General features: G+C 40.0%; 1 protein-coding gene across 4 annotated transcripts in view; it reads right to left on the bottom strand.

Annotated features, from left to right (window-relative positions):
- LOC131230232 (short integuments 2, mitochondrial) overlaps positions 1-21,537 on the bottom strand; it is a 115,473-nt gene that overhangs the window by 75,878 nt on the left and 18,058 nt on the right. For all 4 annotated transcript variants that reach the window (XM_058226064.1, XM_058226060.1, XM_058226063.1 and 1 more), the window contains exon 3: positions 15,368-15,445. In XM_058226064.1, coding sequence (XP_058082047.1) covers positions 15,368-15,445 — 78 coding nt within the window. The remainder of the gene's footprint in view (positions 1-15,367; positions 15,446-21,537) is intronic.

The following is a 21,537-nucleotide window of genomic DNA, read 5'->3' as shown; positions in this document are numbered from 1 at the left end:
GGGTCAAGTTGCAGGATGTACCAGAGTACCGAAAGAGATAATGCTTTTAATGCAAGCTAATCTGGATGAGTCGAAGGGTAAACGTGCTGCTGTACAAAAGAAGAAAGATGATGTTTTGGATGCAGCTCGACAGGAGGTGTTTGGTCCTGAATATATGCGCGTTCATGATGAAGATATTATTGATTCTTATGAAGATTCGGATCGGGAATTAACTATAGCTAGGAGAGAGAGCTTGCGTCTAGCTCGTGAAGAGGAAGAACGTCGCCGCATGTTTGGCATGCATGGGTTAGTGCGTGATAGGAGGGGTAGTAGGAGTGCAACTAGAAGTGCAACTACTTCTGCAGGTAGGAGTGGGGGGCAGGTTTGGTGGGTTACGACGTGTGTTTGGGAGCCAACGACAGACATCTTCACATGATGCCCCTATACGTTTAGATGAAGAAATAAATGAGCCTAGGAGACCCTCTATTGATCCAATCCTGTTTAGGAAAGAATCAACTAAACAAAAGAAGATAAAACAAATGTGGAGTAGAACTTCCGTTGTGAAATTAGGTAGAGCAGCAACAAAGTTATTTATACATGCCTACATACCTCTTAACGCGGCCAATTCTCCATATTGGCAAGTGGTAATTGATGCAACAGCAGAAGCAGGTGAAGGAATAAAAGCTCTCATGGCTAAGGAGATTAGGGGAAAATGGATAGATGCAGAGTATGCAGATGTGAAAGCATACGTGGCTACCTTTAAACCTATATGGCAAGCCAGAGTATGCACGATCATGTGTGATGGTTGGACTGGCCCAACCAGACGTAGCATGATCAACTTCATGGTGTACTGCCACTTAAGAACTATATACCACAAGTCAATTAATGCCTCAGAGGTAACAAAAAATTCTAATTATATTACTATACTAATGGATAAAGTTGTGGACGAGATTGAAGAGGAGAATGTAGTGCAGATTGTGACAGATAATGAAGCATCATATAAGTTTGCAGGACATGTTGATGAATAAGAGAAAACATCTTTTTTGGTCACCACGTGCTGCCCATTGTATTGATCTTATATTGGAAGATATTGGGAAGAAGAAGAATGTTAAGGAAATGGTCGAAAGGGCGAGAGAAGTGATGACGTTTATTTACAACCATAATCTAGTCACAATAATGAGAAAGTTCACGAAAGGACGAGAGTTATTGAGGCATGCAGCGACTAAATTCGCAACAAACTTTATAGCATTAGAGAGTTTATTCCAGCATAGGGGAGAGTTGAGTGAGATGTTCGCTTCCCGAGAATGGCTCAACACAGAACATGGGAAGAAGACATCAGGAACACCGGTTGAAGTTGCGAACACCATACGGAACAACAAATATTAGAAGAGGGTCAAGTCGATCCTAAAGGTGATGGAGCCACTAATGAGGGTACTCCGTCTTGTTGAAATCGACGAAGCACCTACCATGGGCTTCCTATACGATGCCATGGATAAGGCAAAGTTGACAATTCAACGTGATTGTAGAAGCTGGAGTCTTATTGGAGGATGATCGACAAGAGATGAACAAGACAACTCCATCACGATCTCCATGCAGCAGGTTACTAAATCCTAGGTACGGATATGCCCAATCATTTGTTGCGAATGATGAAGTTCGTGTCAGGCTAAAAAATGTGATAAAGAGATTACAGCCTGACTTAGATATGCAAATAAAGGCGTTGAATGAATTAGATACATTTGGAAACCGCCTGGGTAGCTTTGAAGATGCTCTTGCACAGCATGCAGTATCTAGATTGCAACCGGCCGAATGGTAGATTAATTTCGGAGAGAGTACGAAGGCTCTCCAAAAAATTGCAGTAAAAGTTTTGAGCCAGACAACATCTTCCTCTAGCTGCAAAAGGAATTGGAGTTGTTTTGTGCTTATTCATTCAAAGAATAGGAATAGATTGCAGACTAAGACATTAGATAGACTTGTTTTCATGCACTACAATATAAAACTAAGAATGCGACGACATCATAGGAGCATTACAGCTGCCGATGATGCAGACGACTGTCCAATAAACGTGGACAATATTTATGATGAGGATGACCGGCTTCTACCTTGGTTGGAAACAAGGGAAAATCAAATTGAAGAGGATAGTGAAGAATTAGAAATTGATGACCCAAAAATACGGAGAGCGCAACAAGAGAGTCATGCAGATGTGTTGGACCCAGTAAGAAAGGCAGCGTTTATGCCAAGTACGGGTACTGCTCAAGATCAACAAAAGAGTACGAGCAGTGGTAGCGTGACCGTGTCGGATGATGGTGATGATGACCCCCCTGCCCCTGGTGCTGGCACTTCTGGTGTTGCTCAGCACCCTATGCAGTCGTCTACAGATCGCGATGCCGATAAACATCGACGAGGTAGTACATGAAGTCGGACTTATGAGTGTACCGAGTCACGATACAGCCAGCAGGAGGGTACGTCTAGTGGTGCACCGGGTCCGGGAGGTCGGTCCAGAACATCAGCAGGCTCATGCTCATGGTTATCATGATGAATATTCTTATGGTCAATTGAATTATGATTATGGTGGTTATACTGAGCCTGTTCCATCACATTCATGTTGAAGTAATCCTCCCGATCAATATCCATATGATTACAGAAATCCAGATCCAAATCCAAGTTACTCATCACAGCAGGCGTACTCTCAATCTCAAGATTCTCAACAACCTGAGTATAGGCACCAGTATGGCTATTCGACGGGCACTGGTGGATATTCTTACTCGGGGTCGGAGTTGTTGCCTAGTCAGGATCAGTCATCCTCTGGTTTCATTGATCTAGTATTTTCTTTTGGCACTGTATATTATGGATATGTAGCACCTACACCTATTGGACAGCCTCAGCTTGATGATGACAATGACGATGACAATGACGATGATGTGGAGGTCGAGCAACCACAAAAAAGCAGATTTTCATTTTGGTGGTGACTTGTGATTGTAAGTATATATTTGTATTAAGGTAAGTATTTGCAGCAGACAGCTCACAGCAGTATTATTGCAAGAAGCCAAGCACACACTTGACACTGCCGAACTTGTATTTAAAATAGCTCCCCTGACAACCAATCAAGTAGTCCTTAATCAAGTTGCAGGGGAGTATATCAGACACAACTAATTTTTTTTTTTTTAATATTCTTAACTTGAGGATGACAGGTCATAGACAGGAATCACAGTCACATCCAGAGGTATGTTCGAGAAATTCCTCAAAAATAATTGCAAATACCTAATGTAAGATATTTTCATATTACATTCATTCTAATATATCTATCATTGATAGTAAATAGTTAGAAAATTAAATATATGAATTTTGTAGTCAAATTCAGGTTATCTGGTTCATAAATTCATCAAACAGTCTGATACAACTTCTCACCAAAGAGTGGACCGTTACACCACCATAAACATGTTCCAATTTATAAATGAATGCATATTTGAAATGCTTAGAATATTCCGGATTTAATCCATATTTTTTCATATTTTTTTGGCAAAAAAAAAAAATGCGTCGTTACGGGCCGTTGCACCCCCGTATCGCCGTTACGCCCCCGTATCCATATCGGTGTCAGAGGGCACCGTTATACCAACCGATACCGATACAGGATACCTTGCTCTCTCCTCATTCGGTTTTTAAAAAAGAAAAAAGGTCCTTGCTTTTCTTCTTCTTCCATCTTCATGTAATTTCAAGATGGCTTCCATGTGATTTGGAAGGGAGATTGGTGTGAAGCTGATCTTCACCAACGAAGGTGCGAGATCTCCATCTATCCCACATTCTCATCCCTTCATCCACCATCAAGGTTTTTTTTTTTTTTTTGAAGTTCTTAGATCTTCCCCATCCCAAGCCTTCACCTTTATTCTAATCCTCACTTTCCCTACCTATCAACAAGCCAAACCCTAAAAGACCTAATTCCTCCCAATCTAGCCACACACGTGACCATATGGCCACACGTGTGAACCCCTCAAGTTGGTTGTACGGTCACACTCTTGTCCCTTTTGGTTTTCCATCACCCTTGAATCAAAACCCTCTTCTCTCTTTTCCTAAACCCTAACCCTAAACTCCGTGTGATTTGGAAGGGAGATTGGTGAAGCTGATCTTCATCAACGGAGGTGCGAGGTCCTCATCTATCCCACATTCTCATCCTTCCATCCACCATCAAGGTATTTTATTTTATTTTTGAAGTTCTTAGATCTTCCTCATCCCAAGCCTTCACCTTTCTTCTAATCTTCACTTTCCCTACCTATCAACAAGCCAAACCCTAAAAGACCTAAATCCTCCCAATCTAGCCACACATGTGACCATTCAACCACACGTGTAAACCCCTCAGGTTGGTCGTACGGTCACACTCTTGCCCCTTTTGGTTTCCCATCACCCTTGAATCAAAACCCTCCTCTCTTTTCCTATACCTTAACCCTAAACCTAGAAATCCCTAACTTTCCTATTTCCCCAAATTGCCAAACCCTAGTTCCTCCCATTCTTCAATTAAGCCCTAATCCTTACATTCTCTCCATCCAAAACCCTAATTCCCATATCCTAATACCTAAACCCTTTAACCCATTCAGCCAGTTTGATCCCATGAACCCTAATTCCTAGATTTCCCCAATTTCCCTATACCCTAATTTCACCTTAGGTAGTATTAGATCTTCTACTTTGAAATAGGCTATATCGTATGCTAATTGGATGTCCCTGCATTCATTAGATCATAGTTTCCTTTATTTAATGATATTGTATAACAATGCTTGGTAACCTAGACTAGGATTGTGCATGATCTTATTTGGGGTTTTTGGTATTTGTGATGATAAAAGCAAGTTTTATGCTTTTCTTTAATTACTTTAATTTTGCTACTTGATCTCACACAATATTTGAGTTCATGCATTGGTCCCACATCAAGTCCATTCAAGAATCCATAAATAAGAAAACAAATAAAATTTTGCAACAAAGACAGTCTATGTGGATCATCATTTACACAAACCACATCCGTATTCAACTTACGGGCATAGCAGCATTTGATTTTGTTACTTACATTTTTGTTTTGTTCATTAAACAAAGAAGTAAATGCTGATACTCTAAAAAATTCTGGTTATTACTAGCTAGACTTTAGTAGTGTCTTCCTTAAGTTATCTCTCAATCTCATGGGAACTTTCTGCTAGGTGGACAGATTTTGGATGGTGCTTTAGTAGTTCATCAATGTACTGCTTGCACTCATAAGGAGGCAGGCTGGGTGTTGTTTGTCATGATTTCATCAGCAGCAGTTGGTTGCATGCTTAGCACCCCATCTTCCCATCCAAACCATGACAATGGTGGGCCCATCCAAAAGAGCATTTGATGATCATGCCGGGCCACTTGCCAAGAGGGGACACTGTCAAAATCAATTGCCAGCCAATGGTCAAACTCGACGTATGGCTGTGGCCCACCTAATGAGTGATTGCCAAGATTTTCAAGACGATCTTCAGAATGGTGCCAACCTTCTGTATGGATCAGATCTCCTACAACTATGAGATGTTGGCAAAAAAGACGAGGTTGCATCCTTAGAATGAAATCAGCTGTAGATGATCAATTCTATTGTTCAAAAACTAGGTTTGGAGCAAGCTTGTTGTGATTTGAAAATTTTAAATTGTAAACTATGAAGGATGGGTTTTGGTGTCCACTGGACAATGGAATGTGTAGCATAAGCATGGGTTTCTACCTTTATCAACGGTTCTCATGAAGTTTCCATCAGAGATTAGAGACGTTTATGATGGGAGGATCCTCTTTTGCTGGTTCCACTGGTGCTAATAGCCCAGTCAAAAAGTAACTTGATGGACAAAGCAAGAACTCAGGGTCTCATTAACTGCTTTAAGCTTGAAAGTGAATTTCCACAAATCAGAAATCCAAGTGAAAGGTTCAAAGATGGAGAGTCAGAAGAGTTAGTTGGGGTGTTGAGATTCATTCATCACAGGTCACCGAGTGAATCAAACGCAGGCTATCTTCACAGAAGAGTGGATATGCATCCTCCACTAAAGATATTACTATTATAAAAGCTCATCTTCTTCTTTCCAATTACCAAACTAATATATGCTCTCGTTCCAATGCCAAATAAGTATGGTGAAAGGATCAGAGAGACTAAAGTGTAGAGAGATCTACTGAGTGTTTGCAAAAACGTACCCCTCGCATCCCTAAACCGCAACAACTGTAAACACGGATTCACAGGTCATTATTTTTAATCACCCATATTTCTAGAGGCTATAAGGAAGAAATTTTATTGCATTACCTGGTTACCGAAATCTGCTTACGCTGTTGATTTTGGGAACAATTGTTCGAACGCCTCGTGGACGGACATCGTCAAATCTTGATTCTCATGGAGCCGACGTTTATAATGAAATTTGGGATTCAGGTAATATGCTGAAACCCAAATATTAGTTACTCAATTGTATTAACATGTAAACAGAAGTGATGCTTAAAGTACTCAGTTGTATCAACAAACTTACCAGCTTGGTGGAGTGGATGCTCAAGAGTCCCAATCCATCGACAATCGATGATATTGATCACCCACTGATACGAAGCGGGGATTGCAGTCATTATCCCGTCTCATAATTCTCATAAGCTCATACATTGACCTTATCGAAGGCTACATCTCATTATCTACGGTTCGTTGGACCTTGTACATCGGATGTAGGAAGGAAACGACGTTGTGAACTTTATCCCAGAAGGTATCGGAAAGCACTATATTCGAACAGGTCTTTGCACCCTTAGTCTTCTTCTGATTCCACTCCATGTATCTCTCGGATCTGAACAAATTTCTGAGACCCATGCGGTGCCTGTATAAGCTGTCGAGTACAATGAAGTTCGTGGCGTATTGTATTGCGCCTGGTCTAACGATGTCCCCTCCACAACACTCACACATTGCAGCCAACAACCATGAGTGATTGTATATAAAGTTTGTCACTTTCCTCACATCCTGGATGATTTTCCTAACAGAATCCCTCTGGCCTATCTCCTCGAGCATTAAATCAATGCAGTGTGCCGCACACGGGGTCCAATAGAGATTGAACTTCTTCTTCAATTTCTTCCCCGCCTTAACGAACGCACTGCCATTGTCCGTCACAACTTGGACAACATTCTGGGACCCAACATCTCTAATCACTCCTTTCAGGATAGCATATATGTATTCATGATCTTTTATTATGGCCGATGCATCAATGGATTTGAGGAAAACCAGTTGTCCTCTACAGTACACCATGAAATTGATAATGGACAATTTCGTAGGTCCTGTCCACCCATCACACATGATTGTTACCCCATACTACTTCCAGTTCGGCTTGAGTCCACGTACCCAAGCCTGCATCTCCTCGTGCCCCCGATCGAGGTAGACGCCAAGAATCTCCTGTGGCGTGGGAGGCTTCATGCCGGGTCCGGCACGCTGCACCTCCTCAATCATATTTTTGAAGTGAGGACTGGCTACTGCATTTGCTAGTACATGGCTCGAGATGAACCACCTAGATATAGCGCCACTCACTCTCCCTGAGCCCCTTGCTCCACACATTTTTTAATCTTTTTGATTAACACCTGCGATGGGTGCATCTGGGACGAGCGCTTTGCGTTCGTTGTAAGCCATGCCCGCTGCCTCCCTCAAATCGTCTGCTGCTCCCACCAGCCTCATGTCGGGACATCCCAAACGACGGCCTACTCTCAACAGTCCGTCTTCTTTGCTCCCCCTCCCACTCTGAAGCCCGAGACTCACGAATCACTTGTCTAAAATCACTCCTTTCTCGAGCCGTAACACAGTCATCGGGGTACACGATCCCCTCATCGTAGTCGTCATCGTGCTCGTCGATAACACCTAGGCCCCGTCCAGTGCCTCGTAGCTCCTCCCTCATATCCCTCTCTCAATCCTTTTGTTGCAGCTTGCGTGACTTCGCTTCACTCAACACTCTTCTCATCTCCTCTCTCACTGGCCTTGTTACACTTGGACAGTCTTTCACATTCTTGTATCCCCCTGCCAAATGTTCCTTTAGCCTAGACACTCCCCCACTCCATATCACTTGGTCACAATAGTTACATATGGCTCCATATTTATTCCCCTCCACTGGCCGTCCATGTTTCCACCCAATGTCCCTTGCTCCTTTTCCCGATCCAGACAACATTTTGCTCCCTAGTAGCATACAAATTTGCAATAATGGACCAAAAAAAAAAAGTGCATCGGCTCGTATTCAATGTAATAAGCCCAAATCATTTCAAGGGCTAAGATGTTAGATCAAATCAAATTTTCATAAAAATTACAATTGAGGAAAGAGTCTGCAGATTGCATACTGAGTAAACTTTATGGGGCCTACTATGATTTATACATACAATATGATGGGTCCATGAAAATAAATGGTGGACGTTATCTCCCAACTTATTCCCTCTAGTGTAGCCCATTTAATTAACTGATCAACCTAATTTTTGAGAATTTAGAGTAAAAATCACAGTTTCATAAGATGGACGGGTTGGATTTTACTTTATGAATGCATGTGCATGAAAGCCACATGGAGCAACGGGTAGAGGATTATGTGCGGCCCAGCCTCATCCACGACAGTGCGGTCCCAGCCCCACCATGATGTTTATGTTTCATCCATTTTTACATACCATTATAGGGCTTTTATACCAAAAATGATAGGAATATAAATCTTAGGTGGACCACACCACGGGAAAATAATAGTGATTGGATATCCACCATTCATCATGGTGGGGCCCACAGAGCACCGACCACTATCCATTGGTTGGTGGCAGGGGCATAGACAGTCCATTTTTATTTTTATTTTTTTGGACGTGGATTAGATGCTGACAAGGTCAGTAGCCAAGTGGCTACTGAAGTGACGTCACCAAGCTATGTGGACCCACCATGATGCGTGTGTTGTATCCATACCATCCAACCATTTGCAGAGATCGTTTTATGCGTGAGAAAATGAATAAGATAGATCTAAAGTTAAAGTGGATCCACCATAGAAAACCGTGGGAGCAATCACACCCACCGTTGAAATATTTATAGGGTCCACTGTGATGTATTTTTGAGATCCAACTTATTCATAAGTTAACATCGAGATAAATGAAGTGAAAATAAAAATATCAGCTTGATCAGAAACTTCAGTGGCCCCTAAAAAGTTTTGAACGCTAGACGTCACTGTCCCAACTGTTTTCTATGGTGGGGTCCACTTGAACTTTAGATATATCTCATTCTTTTTCTCATGGCATAAAAATATCTCTCCAAATTAATGGATGGTATGGATACAATACATGCATCATGGTTGGGTCCACATAGCTCGGTGACGTCACACCAGTAGCCATTTGGGTTAGCCACCCCACTGGGGATCGATGCCATGTGTTGAAACGAGGTATCTCCACTCAGTCTGCGAGTTGAGCTATGGTTCTGGGTGTCTTTGGCTACAGCTTTTGTCAGTAGCCAATCCAGAAATCGGATTTGCTACTGAGTTACTTAGTACGCTCTAAGTTGGGCCCACTGTGAATTTATGTGGTTTATCCACACCTTCCATCCGTTTTTTCATATCATTTTAGGCGTTGAGCCCAAAATTGAAGCTTATACAAGTCTCAAGTGGACCATACCACAGGAAACAGTGTAAATAATGATTTCCACCCTTGAAACCTTTCCACCCCATGCAGCGTAGGACTGAGATTTCCTTCCTGCGCTGCAAGCTCAGGTGGAGCCCGGTGTGATGTTTGTGAAGCATCCTCCCCGTTCATCAGTTTTGTGAGTTCATTTTATGACATGATGCCAAAAACGAACCGTATCTAAAGCTCAATTGAGCCCAAAAAGTGATAATTAAACGTCCACAGTTGAAATATTTGTGGGGCCACAGAAGTTTTGATTCATGCCAAAATTTTTGTTTTCAGTTCATCTCAATAGTAATGACTTTATTAACGGTACGGATGGCATCTAAACATCACTGTTGAACCAGGAAGGTTTCAACGGTTGGAATTTCCCAAACCACATTTTTTCCTTTAGTACGGCTCACTTGAGCAGTTGAACGTGAACCAGGAAGGTTTCAACTGTGGGGTCCACCGTGATTTATGTATTTTATCCACTCCGTCCATCCATTTTAACAAATAATTTTAGGTCTTAAGCCTAAAAACGAAGTATATCCAAACTTCAATTGAACCACACCATAGTTAACAGTATGAATTAAAATCTACCGTTGAAAATTTCTTGGGGGCCACAGAAGTCTTGGATCAAGCTAATATTTGTGTTTTCCATTCATCCATGTCTGTGTGATCTTATGAACAGGTTGGATGAGAAATAACCATCAATGGGCCTTAGAAAGGTTTTAACGGTGGAAATCATTATTCCAACTGTTTCCAATGGTATGGTCCACTTGATCTTTGGGTATGCTTAAATTTTGGTCTCAACCCCTAAAATAAGATGGAAAAATCAGAGTACGGAACCACGTACGCGATCCCATTTACGCCCGCCCGTCCCCATTTACGCCTGCCCGATCCCCAAATTCCGAAAATCCCTCTCAAATTTCAAATTTCCATCTCCTTCCCACCGATTTCTCCGAAATTTCAACCGAAAATCCCTCTCCCTCATCCCAAATAAGGAAAAAAAAAAAAAAAACCTTCAAGATCTCGCCCCGCAAGCGGATTCGAGAAGTTGCAGGATTTTTCGATGGAAAAAAGGAAATTTTTGGAGTTGAATCTTACCTGATATTGCCGATCTGCACTCGAGGCTTTGAATTCGCGTCTTCCTCCAGATCCGGGCAAAAAAACAGGTAATTTTTTTATTTTTTTACATTTTTTCGCCAACAACTACCCCTTTTATCAACTAAGGGGGTTGTTGGCTACAGTTCCCACCCGTGGTTGGTGGGAACAGTGAAATATTGCTGATATTTTGAAAAATACCGATAATCCAACAAGATTATCGGCGATTTTTGGGAGCAAATCGAAAAAACGGGGTTTCGGTGTCGCATAGCCGGCGACACCGATATTATCGGCGATATTTCGATAATATCGCCAATATTTTATACGCTGCCTACAACCACTATCCCCACCAAAATTTGTGCCAGGACCACCCCACAAACTCCTAGCTCCAACACGACCTCCCATTGAGCCTACCTCTAAACCAACCACCGCGACTACCTTGGCTCCCCCATCATCTCTGCTAGATGCGATGATAAAAGTAGACCGATCGAATGATGAAGAACCCTAGTCATACTAGTTGTACACTGAACTCTAGAGAATGCCTCTATAACTGATGGATCTCACTTCCTCCAAGAATATGAGATCTCACAAGTTTGTACTTAGGTCGGGGGCCAGAGAGGAATTTAGTGACACAGAATTCTTCCCACTACCTTTGCATGGCTTCAGCATCTGTTAACATCAACCGATATACATTCGATTCTTCCCACATGTCCCATAGGGCAGAATAGTACTCTCTGACACTCTTGTCTCACTATTGGAATGAAAACATATTCTCATAAATACAAGTTAAGTTTTTCTCACTTGAATACATCCCCTTCAAGTAATCCCAGACTTCGTCGACGGTCTTGAAGAAGATGACATTCACACTAATATGTGGCTCCATACTGTTCCACAACAATGCCCCTAATTTGGGCATCTTCTACTACCTAACGATCAGAGTTCGTCATGGTTTAATCAGGTTTGGGCGATGTCAAATATTTTACTTTTCTTTTTCCTAATAGAAAAACTACTACAAACGTGGCCAACTATGGATAATTTGTTCCATTCTGTTTAGTCAATGGGATTTGGAGGGACATCAACTCTAATGGAAACATAATATTATACTTTGATTCACCCTTGGTATCCATCTTGACAAAGGAAAGAACTTTGAATACATACTAGGAAAAGTTTCAACAAAATTAGACTTCACATATGTAGGAGGGTTGTATAAATCCACAAACATAATCAACTAGATTATTACCTGCTTCCACCCATACAACTTTTCTTCAATCTACACCATCGACAACCTCCACACATAAGTTTTTTGTCTTCAAATCTGACCTTATCCTTCAAATCTGACCATAGTTCTAACTATAGATGAGAGAAAGCATACTTTGACCCATCATACGGGTAGAATATAAAAGTGGGCCTAACAAGCCTTTGTTCGAAATGATTACACCACCCACCAAGCGGTGGTACAATGAGGGAAAGGCATTAGGTCAAGTCAGCCCTAAGCACATTAGGATTTCCCAGAAAAAAAGGAAAGAGAGATAAAAAGAAAGAGAAGAAGATGATAAAGAAAGGAGCAAAAAATTGGATCACTCGTGCTCTAATACCATGTAACTTGTGATGGAGAAAGAGGAGAAGAAAGGAAGAAAGATGAGAGGAAGAAGAAGGGGAGAGGAGAGAGCTCACATGCCCCCACTTCTCTTTTATTATAATTAGCGCAATCACTAATTACAAGGAAATTAAAATTATACCCCTCTTACTAAATGATAAAATAAACCAATGACTTATGGGCCTAAGGACTCTAACCCAAACCTATAACCAAGGCCCAACATGGACCCAAACATAAGTGGACCACATGAGTGACCACGGGAACCACACGTGTGGCCAGGGTGACCCACACGTGTGGCAATAACACATCAACAATACTAAAGATGCCTCTGGTTTTGAGTATACGATGCATGATGAACCAGGCCATAATAGAATGTCTTGGAAAGGCAACCCTGAACCAAATGAGAGGGGCCCATTGGACAATGCAGTGCCTGACTCCAATAACTTGTGCAGGAGATTTAAGTGAATAGATACCCTTGGGATCTACTGTCCAGACCACTTAATCATCAGGGTCAATTCAAGGGAGAAGAGTCAATCCATGAGGGCCCTTAAGGTAGCATGAGGGAGATTCCAATTTCCAACTATTGTTACTGATGCACCTTTTAACTTTAAAACACTTGCCCGGCAGCCATTGACCAACCCAGAAATTGGTGAGAATACTTCTCCATCCCCAAGACAAATTTGAAGTAGCTTTAACCTTCTAAATACAATCATTTCTGAGGTATTTCCCATGGATCCATTTATACCAGAGACTATCATTGACGTTAGCAATTTTGCAGATGTGTAACCAACGCAACACAGCTTGTCTCTCTAATAGGCACAAGTCCTAGACCACCTTCCTCCTCCGGAGTCCGGAGTATGGATGAACTCCCAATTGATCAAGTGAAGCTTAGACCCTAGAGGAAGTTCCTAATCATCTTCTGAATCTGATCAAATCAAGCTTTCAGAAGCAAGATGGCATTGCACCAGTAGAAGTGGAATGAGAGCAATGTAGACTTGATAAGTTCAATTCGCATAGCAAATGAGAGGGAGAAAGCATTGAAAGCTTTCAGCTTTCAAGAGATTTTATCAATTTGCAAAGAGCAGTCCCAAAGATCAAGTCTAGATGAGTAGAGAGGCAACCCCCAAGTACTTCATAGGGAGGGACCCTTCTTTCATATTCAGGATATCAATGATTTCTTTACAGGAGGAGGAACTGGAGATGGCGCTTCTAGAAAGATTGATCTCCAAGCCAAAGTGGTGGCTGAAATCTTCAATGATGCATATTCAGGTGAAAAGCTGCAAGAGGTGGAAAAACACCAGAAGATCATTGGCAAAAAGCATGTGAGTAATAGTGACTTCTCCTTATCTTGAAGGCAGAGTGAATCAGACAATTTAGAAGGTACTTGTTCATAATAGCAGTGAACATTTCCATGAGAATGGCGAAAAGGAAAGGGGGGAGAGGAACCCCTTGCCTGATACTACTTGTTCCTTTGAAAAACCCACGTGATCTTCCATTAACGCAGGCGTAAAAAGATGATTCATTGATGCACACAAGACTGCACTTTTATTCAAGGATCAGAAAGTTTAGGGCCCGTATAGAAGCAATTCGAAAAAGAGACAAGAAGTTTGACATCGATTATTGCCTTTCAGAATTAGATGGTGCCACTAAAACAATCTCTTGTATGTTTATGTGGGATTAACAAATACGAAAGTAAGATTTGCATTATCTATTCAACTTCCAACAGCAGTCGAATGAGGTCAATCAGATGCCATTAGAAGTTATTGATGCAAACAAAATACATTTCAATAGAAGTTATAGATCGATCATTTAATAAATTTTGTAGAAAGCTCAGAAACAATGGGACCTTTCAATACTCAATAGTCATCATAGATCATGCAAAGACATTAGAAACGAGTTATGTCCGGATGTTGTTACACCCAAAACCCCACAAAGAAGTGCTTTCCTCAAGTCCCCAAAATCTTTAGAGCTGTGTTTTTTGTACAAACTCATGTTGCCCACATCGCAAATTTAGAAAAAGTCTCAATTGGAAAAAAGAAATCACCTCAAACACATCTGAGATGGTGGTATACTAGATTTTTGACACACATACACACACACACAAAAATAAAAATAAATAAATAAATAAATAAATAAAATTTAATTTATTTTCTTTTTTCTTGACATTATTTATGTCATATTTATGCAATTTTGACGTATCCGATACACATTCAATTCTTCCCACATGTCCTGTAGGGACACATGCAAGACTTGGTTGGCCCATGTGGGTGGTCATCTGAGCGATCAATGAATAAAACAAAGGTCAACACAATCCCCACACAAGAAGTTTTTGACAATAATAACCAATTTGCCAAACATGCATGGGAAAGAGATGTTTTGGTTAGGGTGGTGGCTTGGAGATGCTAATAGTGTGTACTTACCAAGTAGTATTTGTTGGTTTTTATGATCATTTTGATTAAATTTTGGGTGGTTTTGATGTAATTTCATGCACTGCCAAGGTAGCCATTGAATGGGCAAGTATTCTTGCAATGTAATATGGTGCAATATTGATTTGTGGGAATATCTGTATAAGAAATGGGGAGGACAAATTTAGGGAGGAATCTTGATATTGCTTAGAGAAAATATTATATTTTGTAGTTGAGCTTTGCTCCTATGTGATAACCCCACTTTGGTGTTTATCTTCAAAGTGAAAGGTTCCTTCCTCGCTCTTGGTTATTGCATGTGTATGTATTATTTTTTTCGCTCATGTCCTTCTCTTTTACTGTTTTACATCGAAAGGACATCACAGGGAGGAAACTTGATATTGCTTAGAGAAATATTATATTTTGTAGTTGAACTTTGCTCCTATGTGATAACCCCACTTTAGTGTTTATCTTCGAAGTGAAAGGTTCCTTCCTCACTCGGTTCTTCCGTGTGTATGTGTTATTTTTTTTCGCTCATGTCCTTCTCTTTTACATCAAAAGGACATCACAGTTTCCTAACACTTAAGCATTCAACCAAATCCAACAAAATTAACAAGAGCTATAACAAATATTCTCTAGAAAAAAAATATGCAAATGGGATTGAACAAAAGAAGTATAAGCACCAACTACCAACCTTCTGGACTGAATTTCTGTTGTGTGCACTTATGGAAATGCAATCTTGCTTACATGATTCAAAATGTCGGATCCATCTCTACAAGAATGACAAGAACCAAGAATAATTGACAAGATTAGTGATAACAAGTCACAAAGTGAAAACCATGCTTTTAGTATATCTAAAGCTCAACTAAGAAACCCCATACAAAACCATGGATGTAAAAAGAAGAAGATATGAATGCTCAAAACATATAATAAGTTAAGTAAAATAGAGTTGCTTCTCATGATCGAACCATGGAGTGGAATTCATCATCATCATCAATCCTTATCCCAACTAACTGGGATTATTGGGTGAAAATAGATATACAAGAATCTAGTCAACAAGTAAACATCAAAGAGTTTTCAATTAGATTCACTTGGTTTTACTAGCCATATTGTATCAGGTTTCAAGGGGGCCTATATGCCCCCCAAAACAGATATTTGAAACCTTGTTTGTGAGTGCCACACTCCAATAATCCAAGCCATTGATTTTGGCCATCATAACCATCAAAATCCTTAATTCAGATGGTTGATCAAGTCATTGTGAACCATTGATGTGATCCAGATCTTTAATTTCAAAGATTAAATGATCAATCAAGTCGTTCTGAACCATTGATGTGGTCCAGATCTCCAATTTGGGAGATTAAATGGTCCACAAGTTCAATCTGGGTGGCTAGATTGGCCTAATCTACAGTTTGAGCCCTTGGATGGGCTTGATCTAGGCCCGATCTTCAACCTAATGGTCTAACCTTTGATCAATCAGCAATGGGACAACTCATGGTCACCCATTGGATGATTGGATGATCCTGCAACTTCAGACTTCCACTGATCACTTGCTGCATGTCACTCGTAATTGTGTCTTCACTGGCTTCGTTGTTAGCTGGTGAATAAGGCCTAATTGACGAATTGGCTTGATTGCCAAAAGAACCTAAATTAACGTGCATCGTTGCTTCTTCTGCCTCCATCCAAACTGAGGTCTTTGCTATGCCTTCGTATCACCAGTAATCTTCTGCCAATCCGACAGTCAAACTGATCACTTTTTCCATCATCTTGATTCTTGTCCCATCCTAATTTTTTTTTGCAATCCCGTTAGTAATTTTCTCAATTGATTCATCTTTGGATCTACCCAACAAACTGATGGGGGATTTGTTGTGTTTATAATTTTTTGTCATCCTCTGGATTTTCATATACCACAGACTGAGTTTGGAGACTTCATTGATTCATTGAGTTTATCCGTACATTTATCGGTTGCTTACTTCAACTTCTTGACAAGATTACAAGTGACAAAGTGAAAACCATGCTTTTAGTATATCTAAAGCTCAACTAAGAAACCCCATACAAAACCATGGATGTAAAAAGAAGAAGACATGAATGCTCGAAACATATAACTAGTAAAGTAAAATAGAGTTGTTTCTCGTGATCGAACCATGGAGTGGAATTCACAATCATCATCAATCCTTATCCCAACTAACTGGGATTATTGGGTGAAAATTGATATACAAGAATCTAGTCGACAAGTAAACATCAAAGAGTTTTCAATTAGATTCACTTGGTTTTACTAGCCGTATTGTATCAGGTTTCAAGGGGGGCCTAAACGCCCCCCAAAACAGATATTTGAAACCTTGTTTGTGAGTGCCACACTCCAATAATCCAAGCCATTGATTTTGTCCATCATAACTATCAAAATCCTTAATTCAGATGGTTGATCAAGTCATTGTGAACCATTGATGTGATCCAGATCTTTAATTTCAAAGATTAAATGATCAATCAAGTCGTTCTGAACCATTGATGTGGTCCAGATCTTCAATTTGGGAGATTAAATGGTCCACAAGTTCAATCTGGGTGGCTAGATTGGCCTAATCTACAGTTTGAGCCCTTGGATGGGCTTGATATAGGCCCGATCTTCAACCTAATGGTCTAACCTTTGGTCAATCAGCAATGGGACAACTCATGGTCACCCATTGGATGATTGGATGATCCTGCATCTTCGGATTTTGGATGATCCTGCCTCTTCGGATTTCCACTGATCGCTTGCTGCATGTCACTCGTAATTGTGTCTTCCCTGGCTTCGTTGTTAGCTGGTGAATAAGGCCTAATTGACGAATTAGCTTGATTGCCAAAAGAACCTAAACTAACATGCATCGTTGCTTCTTCTGCCTCCATCCAAACTGAGATCTTTGCTATGCCTTCATATCACCAGTAATCTACTGCCAATCCGACAGTCAAACTGATCACCTTTTCCTTCATCTTGATTCTTGTTCCATCCTTTTTTTTTTTTGCAATCCCGTTAGTAATTTTCTCAATTGATTCATCTTCGGATCTACCAAACAAACTGATGGGGGATTTGTTGTGTTTATCATTTTTTATCATCCTCTGGATTTTCATATACCACAGACTGAGTTTGGAGACTTCATTGATTCATTTTATCGGTTGCTTACTTCAACTTCTTCCACATCTCACATCTTCTCACTCTTCGTTGGTTCTCCATATGGCTTTCTAGATTCTACTGCTACTCATCATACCCAAGTAAATTATATAATATGGTGGACTTTTAAAGCAAGGAGTCAAATATTGATAGGGTCGCCATAATAATCACATAAAGAATGATTGGGACTGGGCCAATAAGCATAGGAAGATGGAAGGATAGTTGTAATAGACATTCGAAATGGGGATATGTACTACTATATGGCAGGTAGTAGTAAATATTTTTCAGTGACATCTCAATAATAAAGAAATAGACAGACAGGAACAGATTATAGGCACTTTGGAATTGGATGCATGATATCTTGGTGACAGGTTAAGGGGCTCCAATGACAGTTTGTGGACAGGTTTTTAGGGTGCAATTTTAGCATTCTTTGGGCAGATTTAGGGTACAGCAATTGGGCTGAAGCTTGGATGTTGTCAATGTTAGATGGGCTAGGTGCAGGAACTCGAGACTGTTTTACAATCAAGCAGTTTGTGGATGCATTAAGCTGAAGAGCCTCTTTAGCAACTATAAGTATGGAAGTAACAGGGTTGGTTTTACAAAGTCCGTGTCCTCGTACAAATGGATGACCATTTTAAAGCCATATGGGCCAACTGTGTGGCTGGGCAGCCAAGTGATTATTTCTTGCAGGATGAATCCTCTTCAAGGGGAATAGATTTATTCTGAATTATTCTCTGTGCAAATAACATACGCCAAGGTGACTCGTTCTAAATACTAACGGAAAGTGCTTCCTGGATAACACCAGTACACCACCTGTATCATTGCCTAATTGGATTTTATTTTTTATTTAAAAAAAAAAGCGCCATTTGCTTTACTTTAGCTATAAACTCCCTCATTTTAAGGGTGCTTTGAGGGAGCCACATTCCATCAAAAACCCTAATGGCCATCCACTTCCTCTTCGAAGATGACGAAAATTCCCTTGTAGATTTTTAAAATGATGCACTTATCATGCTCTTGAGAATAATCACATGTGAGAGAATAATCACCCATGAGTATAGCCATGGTGGAGTATGGCCCTGGGACAAGGATGGGGCCTGTTTTCATCAGTTATGATGATAGTTCTCAAAAACACGGTAAGTTCATAATTTTAAAATTTCACAAGGGCATCTTTTTCGTTTTAGACAAGAGATTGGAGGTCTTGTTGTAATCGGTGTTTCCAGTATTGATAATATCTGCCAATATTATCAGTGTCACAGGTGCCTTGTGCAAAACAACTCAGGAATTATAGAACTCCTTGGTACTTCCAATCAAGGTTTTCAGTATCGATATCAGTCAATAGTATTAGTATCACATGGCAGCGATAAGATTCAAGGGCGAAGTTACAGTTTTTCCAGATGTCAGCGATAACATCACAAAATAGCACAGGTGATGGAATGGGCGTTAGCATCAAAGGCTGAAGCTTGTTTTCTTTATAATTGACACGAGTTGTAATATCCTTTTGGTTTATCTTTGTACATTTGTATATTTTGGCTGCGGCCTTTTCTTAATACAATGATCCGATGTTTAAAAAAATCACATAATATCGCAAGTTATCCGCGATATTGCAATATATATCAATATATTGAATGAGTCCCTTTATAAAGTTTTCTGGTATGTCGATACCATAAATACTTCGTGATACCATGGATAGCCGACAGCACACTCCAAAAAAAAAAAATCCCAAAAATCATTATTTTTCTGCTTTCTTCCACTCCTAAATTCTCCCCTCATCTGATTTCGACCACTCCCATGCAAACCCTTCGAAGAAAAACTGTTTTTTTTTTTTTTTTTTTCCGCAGTCAAGATCACACTCGGTTTGGGGCCATTTTCTAATGGTGATTTTTTTGTTTTGATTCGATTTATTTCATGTAAATCAATTGTAATCAATGGGAATAAATTTGAAATCTTTGCATGCAAAATCATGGATTTAAAGATTTGGAAAAAAAAAAGAGCCAAATTGGAGAAATTTAGGAAAATTCAAAATTTCCCCTATTTGACCCAATTAAATTGCAATCTGAGTATAAAAACATGAAATCAAACCTGTTGGAGGCTGACCTAGAGATTGATGGTGGTTTGGTATTTTTTATTAAAAAAAATTATATGCTTTTTTAATTAAAATATTAAAAATAATAATAAATATTTTTTCAAAAATTCCACTTTGATCAAAAGTTACTTGGCCCCAATTTGAGAGTTTTTTGGAGTGTTTGATGCAAATATCACAATATACACTCTAATTTGGCAATTTTAGGAAAATGAGCCAAATTGGGGAGATTTGAGGAAATTCGAAATTTCCCCAATTTTACCCAATTAAATTCCAATCTAAGTATAAAAACATGAAATCAAACATGTTAGAGGTTGATCTACAATTTCATAATGGTTTGGTGATTTTTCGGAGAAAAAAATAATTTTTTACTTAAAATATTAAAATTTATTATTTTTTCAAAAATTCCACTCTGGTTAGCAATTAAGTGGCCCCAATTTGAGAACATTTAGGAGTGTTTGATGAAAATATCATCATATACACTCTAATTTGGGGAGTTGGGGAAAACGAGCCAAATTTGGGGAAATCCAAAATTTCCCCAATTCACTCACTTCAATTCCAATTAGAGTATGGAATGATGAAATTGAAGATGTTGGAGGTTGATCTACAAATTCATGGTAGTTTGTGGATTGATTGGAAAAGTAATTTATTTATTAATTAGAAATTATTAAAAATAATTTTCTTTCCAAAATTTTCATTTTGATCGGCGGTTAATTACCCTTAGTATTTATGGATGTAGTACATTAAGTATGCTAGTATGGTGGTTTACTTAATGTTGTTTTGCAAGAGTAAACTGTCAAAAGGAAAAGGGAGACAGCTTGACATTGGGTGGCAGCACGAGACTCCTTGATGAGGACATCACTTCACGTACACCCTTGCGTATGTATCCGAGGAGGAGGCGGGCCACACCGATTTCCCTGTGGCTAGGCGATATCAGTGATCATGCTGAAGACCTCATGTGCATGTGCGAGCATCTGGAAGACCCCACACTGGGAAGATGCACATGGGTTGCTTTATAGAGTGATCCAGACCATTGGATTGGAGGGACGCGACAATCGAGCCATCGGATCACATGATCGAGCCATTGATCGTTGATCTTCCACATCAGTTTTAGACTTTATCGTCTTTTAGGATTTACTTTTTGATTATTTTACATTTGAACACATTATGAGTGTTTTGGTTGATTTTATTTACATCATGGCTATTTTCGTTAAGATTCACAAGATAAGGGCATTATTGTAATTTTTGAAACTTCTTAGATCTATAAAAATCGGGGGGGGGGGGGGTGTTTGACCTCTCTCCCATTAGATTTCGTGATTAAAAAATTAAAAAAAAAAATTAAAGAGAGAGAGAGAGAGAAAACTCTTACTTTCTTCTTCCATCTTCATGCGATTTGGAAGGGAGATTGGTGCGAAATCTTCATCAACAGATGTGCAAGGTCTCCATCTATCCCCACACCATCTTCTCTTCTCCCCCATCCAGGTATTTTCTTCATATTCTTCATTCTCCTATCACAGATCTTCGTCTTCTCCCAAACTCAACTTTCTCATACCCATCCACAATCCAAACTCTAACCGATCTAAACCCATCCACCCCATACCACATGTGCGACCGTAAGGCCACGTGTGTGAATCCCACCTTGTCC

This window comes from Magnolia sinica, chromosome 17 (genome assembly GCF_029962835.1).
Source record: "Magnolia sinica isolate HGM2019 chromosome 17, MsV1, whole genome shotgun sequence".
Taxonomy (NCBI): domain Eukaryota; kingdom Viridiplantae; phylum Streptophyta; class Magnoliopsida; order Magnoliales; family Magnoliaceae; genus Magnolia; species Magnolia sinica.
Note: the sequence above shows the minus strand (reverse complement) of the source record. Positions and strands in the feature narration are given on the sequence as shown.